This window comes from Alternaria metachromatica (genome assembly GCF_023757995.1).
Source record: "Alternaria metachromatica strain BMP 0045 chromosome Unknown scaffold_41, whole genome shotgun sequence".
NCBI classification, from domain to species: domain Eukaryota; kingdom Fungi; phylum Ascomycota; class Dothideomycetes; order Pleosporales; family Pleosporaceae; genus Alternaria; species Alternaria metachromatica.
This window is the reverse complement of record NW_026055532.1, coordinates 13,988-26,933: the sequence shown is the minus strand read 5'-3', so window position 1 is coordinate 26,933 and position 12,946 is coordinate 13,988. Positions and strand designations below refer to the sequence as shown.

Sequence of the window (12,946 nt, the reverse complement as noted above, 5' to 3'; positions counted from 1 at the left end):
GTGGCGACATGTCGATCGTTGAGCGGAGAGCCAGCATCTGGACCAGAGTGGAGGAAAAGTACCAAGGCTTTCGGCAGTGCTCACGCGTGTCGCTCGTATTACCAGGGAGGCCGGAAAGCGATCAGTTGCTACGATTTCAGATGCCGGTTCGGTAAGAGTTCGCCAACCTGCGTTGTTTGAAACATAGCACGGCATTGTCTCAAACAACCAGACGTTTTCGTCGCAGGAGTGAACCAAAATTGCCGCATGCGCCGGTGATGTGTTGGGAAGCGATGGGTCTTGTCGATAGGCTGTTTATCGATAGCCCTCTGGCGGCTGAAACAGCGGCGTCGTGCGGCAGCGGAAGCCCCGTATTCACCCCTGCTGCCACGACACGCAGCCGAGGGGCGATCCGACCACGAGAAAAACAGCCCCAAGTCATTACAAACGAAAACCAACATGACATCACGCCTTTTGATTCGTTCTTTTGCGTGATGAGGTTGATCTCGGTGTTTTCCGAGATCCACCCAAAATCTTGAGACTTCGATGTCTGGGCTTCGAGAATACGAAATGTACGTATGCAAACTCCACATGAGGTTGAGAATGGCACAGCAGGCTGAGACACCGACAGCTGCGTGACAGAATTAGTACTATGCAATAAGAAGGGGCACAGTTCGTCATCTCTACGCCGTACGCAGGCGCGCAGATGACTACCAATGATAGTGGGTGTATTCCTCTACACGCCGGGCGAACCCAGTTCGTGACTAAGAAACTAGTTCTTTCGTACCTACATTAGCGTCAGGCACACACTCCACCAGCTGAGCGCCGGCGCACCTCTTTGGTCAGCAGGCCGCCTGTCAGAGACAGCAGAAGCCACCGTGCAAACCCCTCACGGGCGTCGGGAAATGCGGGGCGAAAAGTAAGCGCCTCCGAAATGATGGCCTGGACATTCCGGGCCACCTTGGCTGCTTCTGGAATGCTGGGTGGTGAGCATTCTTAAGGGCTGCTGCTCGCCCTTGCAGAGGGATAACCTTCACGCTCACAGCTAGCAAGTCACTCTCTCTTCAGTCATTCATTGACCAGTCATTCATTCTATAGCCCGGTGCTATCAACAACACTCATTCTTCTCCACATTCTTTACATATACCCACCAACAAATATACCCACAGAACCGTTATCTCTACGACCAACATCAACTCAACCATGTCTATGTCCAAGATCTTCCAGACTGGCGCTCTTGTAGCTGCCCTCATCGCTACCGTGGCCGGCCACACCTCTGTCGAGCAGTTCGAGGCTGGAGGCAAGACCTACCCCGGTTTCCGTCAGGCTTCCAAGCAGGATCCTGGTAACAAGTCGCCTGCTTGGTGGACCAACCAGGGCTGGGGATACCAGCCCATCTACGGTGACAAGCTGAGCCAGTACGTTCATTCCACCCTCGAGTCCTAGTCTCTTGTGAAATGTACTAACCAAACTCCAGCCCCGACATCATTGCCCACAAGGATGCCTCCCCCTCCCCATACACGGTCGAAGCCCCCGCCGGCCAAGACGTAACCTTCCACTGGCACCACGAGGGCAGCTGCGGCTCCGGAGAAGAGGGCTGGGACTGCTCTCACCACGGCTGGACAGCCACCTACATGGCATCCTGCAACGGCGACTGCAAGAACGTCGACAAGACGAAGCTCGAGTTCTTCAAGATCCACCAAAGCGCCCTCCTCGACTACCGCAAGGGCCGCTACTCCTCGGGCCAAGCCCAAGGCCAGACCGGCTACTGGGGTACCGACGCCATCTTCTACGACAACGGAAACACCCAGAAGGTTACCATCCCCTCTGAGATCCCCAGCGGCAACTACGTCCTCAGGACCGAGGTTGTGTCTATCCACAACAACGGCGATGTTAGCCAGCGCCAGTTCTGGCCTCAGGCTTTCAACATCAAGGTCACTGGTGGTGATGACAGCAAGCAGGTCCCTGCTGGAAAGAAGGGTACTGAGCTCTACAAGGCCAGCGATGAGCTCCTTCAGTGGGACCTCTACTGGCACCAGGCCGGCGAGACTATCGAGGATGCGCCTGGTCCTAAGCTCGCTGCTGTCGCTTCCGTTCAGAAGCGTGCTCACGCTCGTGACTTCTCTGCTTAGGCAACCCTTTTTACACTTTCAACTTCCTCTTCTTCTTTCTCCGTCTGATTAGGGATGGCTGGTCGCATGCTACACGGGTTAGCTGCGCGGATTACAAAATGGTGTATACGGGCATGGGTTGGGGTTTAGGCTTTCATGGACTGGGACTGGGATTCTTCTTCTTCTTGGGCATCACTTTCGATTGGACTGGGTCTTTCGGTTAGGATGATGCTGCGACGACTTTTGATGATTCACTTCTTAGATACACTTAGGCATTACTGCAATGCAAGTTTCGAGCATTGCGCTCAACCGCACACATCTGATCTTCCCAGTTTCTTTTCTCCTCATCAAAGTCCGCGGCTGTTAGCAGCTCCGTCTTCACTGTGTGTGCTATCCGTCGACATCTTCATTTCTTACGCGGGTGGATCCCGCTTGCCTGGTCAGATGGTAGCCTTCCACCCCTGGCGCTACAGGATATACACCCTTGCTGGGTTATTGTATTGCTCGCTCGGTATCTTCACACCCTCGTCGTCCACCCATTCCACGCACATGGTCCATGCATGGAGGCGCATCATCATCATCCACCAGACATCTTCGTACGAGAATTTCGCAGCGCTGGGTCTGCGACGTTCCATCTCTTCCACAAATTTGGGTACATTTTCAGCGTATATATACGCGCGCTCCATGAAGATCGGATCCCAGTCGTGTGGTATCTGCGCGAAGTCCTGTTGTTTGTGCAGTCCGTTCCTAATGTTTTCCTCGGCTCTTTGAAGGCTACAGGCGTTGACATTGATGTGACAAGGTATGTAGAATCTGTACAGATTCCACATGCCAAAGTCCTCGATGGACTGAAAGTACCGTGTTGTGGCGTCAAAAGCATTCTGAAAGAACGTTCTCAATTTTGATTCTGATTTCGCTCGGTAATGTCCTTGGAACCCACCATGCCCTTGTTCCCATGAGACATAGAAATCTCGTACTTTCTTGCACGAGTCCGAGAGCGTTGCACCTCGCTTGATGAGCTCCAATACCCAGACATTACGCGATTCAGGTCTTTCGCCCATTGTCGTCAATGGAAACGGGAATGGGTTGTCGATGATGTGGGCTGCGACGTCATCGCTCGGGAGCCATTCGCACCACAGTCCAAGGATATCTGTGAAAGCAGGAAGTCTGTGAGCAGAATTTTGATGAGACAAGCTTGCTTCCAAAGCCTTTTGACCATCCGAACATATGTGCAGGAGGCGTATCGCACGACTCAAATCTACTGCTCCAGAGGATTGCTTATCCCTCAGATAAAGATTGAGACACATTTGTTCGTTATTAAAAATTACGGGTACTCCCATGCTGGTGATAATCCCTAAAGTTAACTAAAATCTGTTAGCAAAGACTGTCAAGACTGTACAAAAGCAGACGGTTGGAACCTCTTGTGAACGGCACCTTGTCGCAAACACTATGTTTCGACAGCAGCCCTGGAGGTACCTCGCGTCTAGCGAACCCACTGACAAGACGGTGCAAGACCGCAATGAAAACATCATGCATTATACGTACCTGGTCTGCAACTTTACTAGGTATACGGTGTTTGGGAGTGTACTTAGACGCACTCGTGCTGTATTCCACTACTAGACCCATGCCGCGTACAATCGATGTAGAGAAGCTCCGGTCTCCACCTATTGCACGCATAATGCCTTCATCGAGTCTGAAATCTCTCCAGGTCATATTCAGACGATAAGCCATCGTAATTAAACACCCGACTGTAGTACTAGCGACTGGTCGCACGATGTCTGGAGGCATGAAATCCCAAGAACGAGTTTTTCCTGTGTTGATAAAAACATCAAATTAACCGTACGTTTCAGGCATGCCTGTCATTGAGAGCTTACTGGAGATACAGATCGGTGCCAGATCTCTTAATGTCTTGGGGGACGATGGCCCGACTTCGGTCATTCCTTGTTTTATTTGGACTCCATGAATATCATCTAGTAGGTCAAACCAAGTTGGTACGTCTTCTCCTATGCCTACGCACGTCAAACTATATTTCAGCGTATGCCTCCAGTTAAAGTTGCATCGACGGATACTGTATATCTTACCTTGTTCTGCTGAGCGGCTGAGTGGACACAGAGTACCTTTGCGCGAATTGAAGGTACCTATTAGAGCGGCTGGTCTTGAAGGAGCAATCAGGTATCGTGATTTTTTCTGCCTCCACAGAGCAGGATACCTTGGGAGAGGCTTGTTCTCATCTAGATGAAAAGAAGTGTGATATTTACACTCCTCCATTGTTGCGATCTGAAAGTGAGGTGTCGTCACCCTCACTTCGTATCGAAACGAGCTCCTATTCGTAGTTAGCGTACCCAAGACTGAATTTGCTTTAGATGTTCAGACTAAAGTAGCTCACCACCTGAATGGAAGCTCAACCAGCTTGTACCAGTCTCCAATGACAGTGCGTTGACATCTACGATACCCGTCTGCTGTTGAAAAGAGCTGTGCAACGAGTTGACCGGCTGCGATAACCAAGGCTGAGATTGCTATAGCCAAGGCAGCTGTGGCCACGCTGGCTTCGCTGACCATACTACTGTAGGTTTGACGGACCTGGTCGTCGAACTCTCGTATTGTTTACTTTGTGAGTCCTGGCGTGAGTGAGGTTACGATTGAGAGAAACGAAGATGATGGGTGATCAGTGTGGAGGGTCTCTCATAAGCTGAGTTCTCAGCCTGCTCACCCATGCAAGCCTTCGCGTAAGCATGCCGTCCCGGTTGTCTTGACCCGATGGCTCAGTCTTTCGGAGTTCCTGCAAAGGCGCTTTGCTGCGTCAACGGGATCGTTTAACTGGGATGAGAGAATGTATTATGTGTGCAGATAATGTCCTTGGATGACGCTACCTAATGCATCGCAGGAGCTACCCTCGCAGGCTATTGAGGTAATCATAAAGCGCCAGCACCCCGCTCCTGCCATCTCGTCCCACCTCGACCCCGCCACCTCGATCCTCCGGCTAATACAAGACGTCTTTGAAACCGTCAGACACTCGAGATCCGTGATGAGGTGACTGCATGCTATGTACTCCTTTAGTTCGGGATTGTTCGTGGCGTTATAGTATGGAAATTTTCATCAATTGCTAATCTTCATCGCGGCAATGGTTTAAGGGTAAAATCCAAGCTTCCCACGCTTCATACGTAGCCTGCTTGGGCTCCGAGTTCGAGTCTCGGTTGCCGCAAACCTCCTTGTTTTTGCTTCTGCGGTGCACATGAAGTTTGCCGTTCTTTCAACTGGGGCCTTGCAGTAGGGAGGCTTCTCTTTTTGCGCGGCGTCGCAACATGACCTCAGCGCGGCGCGTCGAGATAGGAAGAACAAAGGGGATTAGGAAGTGACTTGAGTAGTGAGTATCGCAAACAATAATATGCGACAGAAGTTGAAGTCGTGTGAGGCTAATGTGGGGTTCAGCAGCCGCCCGTAGCGCTGCGTCATCGCTCCCAAACACGATCCAGAAGCTCTCCAGCGACACCAAGGCACCACCCCACCGACCCCTCAACCACCCAATATGGCTTCCAAGATCGAAAAGACGCTTGCGCGACAACGCGAAAAGTAAGTCCAACCCTCATGATCACACCAGACGCAGTGGCTAACCCCGCCCAGAATCGCAGAAGGCCAATTCTACGAAGCCCACCAACAACTCCGCGTAATCGCATCCCGCTACACGAAGGCCTCTGATTGGGCATCCGCAACCTCCATCCTACACTCTGGCGCGCTGTCTCTCCTCCAAGCAGGTCAAGGCGGTTCCGGCGGCGACCTATGCATATTCCTTCTCGACGTATACAACAAGGGGGAGGTGAAGGTAGACGCAGAGAGCAAGGGACGACTACTAGGCCTGCTACGCGCTTTTCCCAAGGATGAGCCTACAAAGAAGAAGTTCGTGGGCGAGATGGTAGCATGGAGCAGTCGATTTGGCGACTATCCCGCCGGCGACCCAGAGATACATCATGTCGCGGGTGGACTATACGCTGAAGGTACGCCCATCACACCTCCTCCTCCAATCCTCCAATCCCCAGAACAAACCATACTAACACCCCTCCCCACAGACCTCGAACCCTACGAAGCAGAACGCCACCTCCTCCTCGGCACCCAAGACTCCGCCTCCACCCTCTCCTCCCTCCACTACTCCTGGTACACCTCCGACGCACCGCACACCGCGCCCCTCTACCTCGCCCGCGGCACCCTCCCCTACCTGCTCACAGGAAACCTGCGCGCCGCAAACAAACACTACCTCCTCTTCACCTCGTCCCTGCAACGCGCGCCGAACCCGCCCACGCAGCCCGTCTCTACAAAAGCCTCCGACTTCACCGTATACCCTTCACTACCGCTGTTGAACTTTCTGGGACTATTGTTGCTGAGTGTGGAGCGCGGGGATCCGAGTCTGTGGAGGCAGTTGAAGAGCCACTATGCGGGGGATCTGAAGGATGTGAATTGGGGGGAGGCGCTGGATCAGGTGGGCGAAATGTACTTTGGAATTAAGATTCCGAGGCAGGGGAACCCGATGTTTGATATGCTAGGGAGTATGTTTGGGGGTGGGATGGGCGGTGGTGGTGCGCCGGCGAAGAAGGCTGTTGGTGGAAGGCCGCCGGCTGCTGGGCTGGATTGAGTGGATTGTACGGATACGGAGTGCTAGGGGAGAAGCTCTGTGCTTGCATTGCCTGGATGGGATGTGTCGCAGAGGTGGAGGGAAAGCTTTCTAGAGTTAGGCGCGAGATACAGCAGAAGAGATACCATTTCACCAAACAAGGTCGAATCTGGAAGCGATTGATGTGTTCATTCAGTCATGCCAAAGCTTATAAGCTTTTGTCTATACCTACCATGTCCATCAAATACCTTCTTCCTTCTTGCATCCAGGCGACCACCTTACATAGGCACAGTCTTCTCCTTGAACACAACGCCATACTGGTCCTCAAGCGTCTTCATCAACGGGCGGCAGATCTCGGGGCTCATAGGAGCCAGGATACCCTTCTCGCTCAGCGTACCATCAAGCACCTGCTGTACAGCGACCGCGCAGGGAACACCAACTAGCTTAGCCATGGCAGAGTAACCCTTGGGGTCACCGTAATCAGCCAGCGTGCAAGTGCGCACAGCCTTGCTACCGTCCTTGTTCTCAATCTCGAACCTGTGCTGCAGCATGACCATATCGCGCTCGTCGTTCTCGTACTGCATCTTCTTCTCGAGGGTAGCGCAGAGGGTGTCAAGCGGGTTACCGCGAGCCTCGATCTGCTCATCGGAGATGAGGCCGATCCAGCGCAGGCCAGTAATAATGCGGTCTTTCTCTTCTGTGCTGGCGAACTTTGTCCGCGAGGAAATGGCCCAGATGAGGTCCTCGTCCTTGTCGCTGGAAGCGCCAATGATCTTGGCGGTTGCGTCGCGCCAGGTGCGCTTCTCGCCTTCCTTGAGGAAGTCCTTGGGGTCTTCGGAGAGGAAACCGATGTCGACGAGGCACTTGATGTACTCTGGGAAACCTTGGTAGCGCAGGGTACCGCGGATGATGGTCTGGCACTCGGGGATGTTGTAGCGCTCCTTGTAGGGTGTGGAGTCGCGGTTGGGGTATGCGACGAAGGCGTAGCCGGGGTAGATGAAGTAGGGCTTTGCTTCGGCCATGAGCTCGGGGCCCTCGACCGACTTGACCTTGCCGTCTTGGTAGAAGGCAGCCTGGTTCCTGAGCGCGAGGAGTACACCGCGGGAGCTCCAGGAGAACTTGTAGCCGAGCGGGTTGTCTGAGCACTCTGGTGCGGGGAGACCGCCGCAGTATGACTTGAAGGACAGGATCTTGCCACCGGCCTTGTGCACCTCGTCGATAGTGAGGACGGCGGAGAGATGGTCAACACCGGGGTCGACACCGATCTCGTTCATGACCGTGATGCCGGCCTCCTTGGCTTGGGCGTCGAGCTCCATCATCGCGGGGGAAACGTATGAGGTTGTGACGACGTTCTTCTTCTTGCGGATCGCCGACTTGATGACCGTCGCGTGGTATGTGTAGGGGATGAGGGAGATGACGACGTCGACCTTGGCGACTTCGGCGTCGAGGGCGTCGGCATCGTTGACGTCGAGCTGGGAGGAATTAGCAAGAAGCCATATATGCATGGGGCATGTGTTCGTACGCTGATGGCGTTGGTGTTGGGAATGCCCTTAGCCAGGTCCTGAGCCTTCTGGAGGGTACGGCATGCTACTGTGACCTTGACGCCAGACTTCGCGAGGACGTCAACAGTTGGGCGTGTACTGTAATTGTTAGTTTGCTGTAGATTGAGAGGGCTGATAGATGGCTTACACGAAACCAGCACCGAGCAAGAGAGCGGTCCTATCACCAATTAGCCAAATTCCACCACAACAATCCCAAATGAGCACCTACTTTCCGCTGTATGCTCCAGCAGCCGCCCCGCTGACGTTGCCCATAAGGTTCTGTACTTTGTCTGCATCGTCAATCAGCCAGGTTCTGTTGCGTCCATACTCTTGACTTACTTGTGATGGCCTCCATGATGTGTGATTTGGATGTAATTGCCAAGATGTGAAAAAGTTTGGGGCGAGATTATATCTTTGGCGTTGACTCCGGATCGGAATAGAGAGAAATCGGCGGGGTTACTCCGTCATCGCTCCATGAAAGTGGGGCATGCGCGGCGCGTCACGCTGGAGATCTTGGGCTTTGGCAGACCGATGGATGTTCCGAACTCAACCACATTCTGGACAGTTCACCTGGTAATGCGCGTGCAAGATCGTGTATAGACTTCTCGCATTACCGTGGTTTACTTTCACTGTTACCTGGGCGCGTTCTTCAGGAGTTTTTCGCGATGTACAGCGCGATAATGATCAACACGTTCGAGTGCAAATTTATCTCGCCAAGCAGCGTCCAAGTATTATATGAGCACCAGGCACAATCATCGCAGTGCGTTTCTTCTCAAGAGCCAGTGCTTCATCTCAATTCGACTTGGTGAAGATGGTATTGGACTGTCGAACATCTGGTCTGGGGCATCTCGAAAAGGGAAGTGGGTCAGTGAGCCGCGCCAAGTCAGCTAGGTCGTATTCCCACTAGCACGGTTTCCGCGGACTTGCCAGGTACGCGTTTCATAAGCGACGACGATGAGCACCACCATCCACAACTTTATACCAGAACTGAACACAGCAACTTCCACTGTGACCTACTACTCCGCTTACAACAGACGTGTTTTGTAACCACACACGACAACCAGAACCAGGCAACCGCCATCATGCCTTCAGCCGTGGACCCTGACGATGACCTATGGGTGGCCATCAAACAAGTAGATAATCCCGTATAAGTGTGCGCATATTGTATGTACTGACAGGAATAGATCTCCCAGTCATCCGTGGGCTCAGATTACATCGACCAGCTGATCCCCATCATGAAAGACGCACGCTACTCAAATCAACTGCAAATCACATTCGATCGCTATGCCAACGATCGCGAGAGTGAGATTGAGCGCATATGCAATGCAAACCATCAGGATTTCGTCAGCTCGGTCGATTCACTATTGAGGATACGCGACCAGACCGTGCAGATGAGTGGTGAGATTCTGCAGCTGAACGAGTCGATCCAGGAAAGTATCGAGAAACTGGCGGAGCAGAAGAAGGCGCTGGTTGATTCGCGAGGTGTGCGCCAAAACATCGACGAAGCGTCTCAAGCGTTGAACGCATGTCTGAACGTATTGCGCATTGCCAACTCGGTCCAGGACATGCTGAGGGAAAAGAACTACTACGCGGCGTTAAGAGCTTTGGACGAGTTGCAGACGATTCATTTGAAGGAGATCAATCGGTTCAAGATTGCGAATGTGATTGAGAAATCGATACCGCAAACCCAAGAACAGATCAGAGAGGCAGTCAAGAACGACCTGAGTACGTGGCTTTACCGGATCCGCGAGTCGGCGCAGTTTCTGGGCGAGGTTTCATTCTATTACACCGACGTACGGAGAACGCGCAACCAGGAACGCGCCGAAGCCGACACACGTTTCTCGAAGTTTAAACTGAACTCAGCAATCGAACTTGTGGCCGATGAGACCGACGAGTTCGACGTGCTGAACAACGAGGAAGCTGGAAATGAGACGGACTTCTCACCCTTGTTTGAAGCTATGCACATCAACGAGACGCTCGGCAAGAGCGAGCAGTTCCGAGCAGAGTACGCATCAGATCGGCGGACGCAGAAGGATTTGATCATACCGAACAAGCTCGACCTACTAGATGAGGAATGTAGTGACTTGAGCAGCTTGCTAGAGAGTATCGCGGGGTATGCGATTATCGAGAAGGCTACCATGTCTAAAACACTCAACCTACGGTCACAGGCTGATGTAAGTAACGTTCGCCCATTCCCGTGAAGCACTGCTAACAAGAGCATAGGTTGACGAGCTATGGGACTCGATGTGTCAAAGCGCGATCAATCTCATCACGAGCCAGCTTCATACTGTTGAGAACGACGAACTACTCTTGAAGATCAAGGGTCGTATAGCGCTCTTCATGCTCACTATGGAGGTACGTCATGCATTTAAAACTGCGCTAGTTTCTGTACTGACTGCCACAGAAATGGGGCTACTCCGTTTCCGCAATGAACGACCTCCTCCTCACCCTCTTCTCCAAGTACTCCTCCCTTCTCAAAGCCCGCTTCAGCGAAGACTTCAGCGAGATCGTTCACACGGATGACTACATGCCCATGCCCATCAACTCGAGCGAAGAGTACGATAAGGTCGTCTCAGTATCATGGTACAATCCTCCGGCATCTAACGAACCACTCACCTTTCCCTGCGTATTACCCTTTTCGCAGATGTATCCGCTATGCTGCATCGATATCCGGAATTTCCTCAACCAGATCTACTTGTTCAGCGATGACTACTTCCAGAAGAGCAGTGTCATTGACGAAACGCTGAGGCAGAGTCTGGATGAGCTGCTGTGTGAGAAAGTCTGTGGAAGCTTGATCGAGAGGCTGAGTAGTCAATATCCTGGGCAGATTGTGCAGATCTTGACCAACCTGGAACACTTCGAGAACGCCTGTGTCGAGCTACAAGACCTGCTCTTTGAAGCTCGTTCCTCGCCATCAGCAACAGGTCCTGTTGTTCTCGCAGCAACCGATCGCTTCGCAAAGGCCAAGAACACCGCCTCCAACCGCGTGTTCGAACTCGTAAACAGCAAGATCGACGACTTGATTGAGACAGCAGAGTACGACTGGATGGCCACCAAGCCCGAGACGGAACCATCGACGTACATGTTAGAGCTGACTAGATATCTCTCCAACATAATGTCTTCGGTCCTTCTCGCGCTCCCCACAGAGATCAAAGAGTTCATCTACTTCGACGCCTTGTCGCACGCATCAACCGCCATCCTCGACCTCCCTCTCGCCCAGCACATCAAACGTATCTCCCCCGCTGCCGTCGCAACTCTCGCCAACGACACCGCCTTCCTCAGCCAATTCGTCAGCTCCCTCAACAACCCCATCTTGATGGAGAACCTGGATGAATTGACGCAGACAGTCGCGCTGATGGGCACAGATGACTCCCTGGAGTTCTTCGACATCGCGCAGAGGAACAAGAAGTACAGCAAGGTAGACCAGATGAAGGGCGCTATCTTATTGGAGAAGGTACAAGAAGGGGCGCAAGTCGCGGCACAGAGTCCAACTGTAGGCGGCAAGGAGCGTTTCGGTACGCTAGGTTCGAGATTCGGTATTAGATAGAGTGTAGCCTGTCAATCTTCACATACATTTCACATGACAAGAGCAATGTAACATGTGAGCCAGGAGGCATTCAATACGTTCTATCCCTTCATTCCAACACGCCAGAACGCCGTGAAGATAGCCACGCCGGGCTATCTGGTATCATCCGTAAACTATTGTACATGCGTATTCAGCAAACCTGTCCCAGACCAGAGACACACCTCTATCTACTCGTCATCCTCCTCCTCATCCCGAGCGACAACAACCCCCTCATCCCACTCCTCCCCCTCATCCAACACCATACTAAACTCCCCCGCCAAAGCCAATTCATCACTCGCGCTCAAAACGCCTTGAACGTCGCCCGAAGCGATCTCTTCATACACGGCTGTAATGCCGGTAATCCGGCACACGCGCGCAACACTCGCCATCATGACGAGCCCCAGCATGGCGAAAGGGCCGACGGCGACAAGTTGGCTGAACGTGCTTGAAGATAATTAGTAAAAAGTCCTTGAAGACAACTCGAAAAATAAAAGCAAAAACTTACTAATACCAGCCATGCACACTTCCCCGATCCCAAAACCTCAACCTGGCTTCCACCTTGCCCTCCCGCTCCTTGACTGGCCCCTTCTCCAGCTCCTGCAGCAGAAGCCCAATCTGCCGCCGGAAGCCGTGCAGGGATTTCCACCACGTGCAGCGTTGGTGCTGGTTTCGGTTTCGCGTGAAGATCTTGTTGAGGAGCGTGTGGATGTCGTGCAGCATTGCCATGTCGTGCGGGGATGCGTTCAGCAGCGCGGTGGCTGTGATGGTGGGTGGGGGTGAGGGGGTTGTGGGGAGGGTTGGGTGGTGGGGGAGGGTGAATGTTGATGTTGCCATTTTGGTGGTGGGGTTGGTAGATAGATTTCTTGAGGTAGTGGAGATGGAGACGCGTTGATAGCTTTGTAGGCGTGTTAGGGTGGGGTTTGAGTCGCGTTGGCTGGATGTAGGTGTCCGGGTTGTGTGGACAGCCGCGGATATGGGGTATGTGCGTGCGCGAGACTGGGTATTGTATGCGCGGGGGGATGACAGCTTTAATTCCCGAAGGCAAGTAGCAGAGCGCAAAAGTATTGAGTCGCGGGTTGCGATGTGATCTGGCGGTACTACGGTGGTGTTGGGAGTAATCGCAAAGGCAATGCGAGTACTGTCGTTG

The 12,946-nt window shown here is 52.9% G+C and overlaps 4 protein-coding genes and 1 non-coding gene across 5 annotated transcripts; 4 read left to right on the top strand and 1 right to left on the bottom strand.

The window, feature by feature from the left end:
- Positions 1–1,182: 1,182 nt before the first annotated feature.
- J4E83_010108 (uncharacterized protein) lies at positions 1,183–2,111 on the top strand (the record flags this gene model as incomplete). The annotated part of the gene is made up of 2 exons (XM_049336990.1): positions 1,183–1,397; positions 1,457–2,111. 2 exons carry the CDS (start codon positions 1,183–1,185, stop codon positions 2,109–2,111), a joined length of 870 nt encoding a protein of 289 aa, XP_049183834.1.
- Positions 2,112–5,205: 3,094 nt separating this feature from the next.
- Positions 5,206–5,292, top strand: J4E83_010107. The gene has a single exon. It is a non-coding gene; the product is annotated as a tRNA-Gly (tRNA).
- A 324-nt stretch (positions 5,293–5,616) lies between these two features.
- On the top strand, positions 5,617–6,714 carry J4E83_010106 (uncharacterized protein; the record flags this gene model as incomplete). The annotated part of the gene is made up of 3 exons (XM_049336989.1): positions 5,617–5,660; positions 5,712–6,082; positions 6,155–6,714. 3 exons carry the CDS (start codon positions 5,617–5,619, stop codon positions 6,712–6,714), a joined length of 975 nt encoding a protein of 324 aa, XP_049183833.1.
- A 257-nt stretch (positions 6,715–6,971) lies between these two features.
- LYS3 (Saccharopine dehydrogenase [NADP(+), L-glutamate-forming]) lies at positions 6,972–8,589 on the bottom strand (the record flags this gene model as incomplete). The annotated part of the gene is made up of 5 exons (XM_049336988.1): positions 6,972–8,165; positions 8,216–8,333; positions 8,383–8,412; positions 8,464–8,524; positions 8,574–8,589. The coding sequence occupies 5 exons, from the start codon at positions 8,587–8,589 to the stop codon at positions 6,972–6,974; spliced, it is 1,419 nt and encodes a 472-aa protein (XP_049183832.1).
- A 727-nt stretch (positions 8,590–9,316) lies between these two features.
- On the top strand, positions 9,317–11,781 carry J4E83_010104 (uncharacterized protein; the record flags this gene model as incomplete). The annotated part of the gene is made up of 4 exons (XM_049336987.1): positions 9,317–9,367; positions 9,419–10,408; positions 10,458–10,589; positions 10,639–11,781. 4 exons carry the CDS (start codon positions 9,317–9,319, stop codon positions 11,779–11,781), a joined length of 2,316 nt encoding a protein of 771 aa, XP_049183831.1.
- Positions 11,782–12,946: the final 1,165 nt, after the last annotated feature.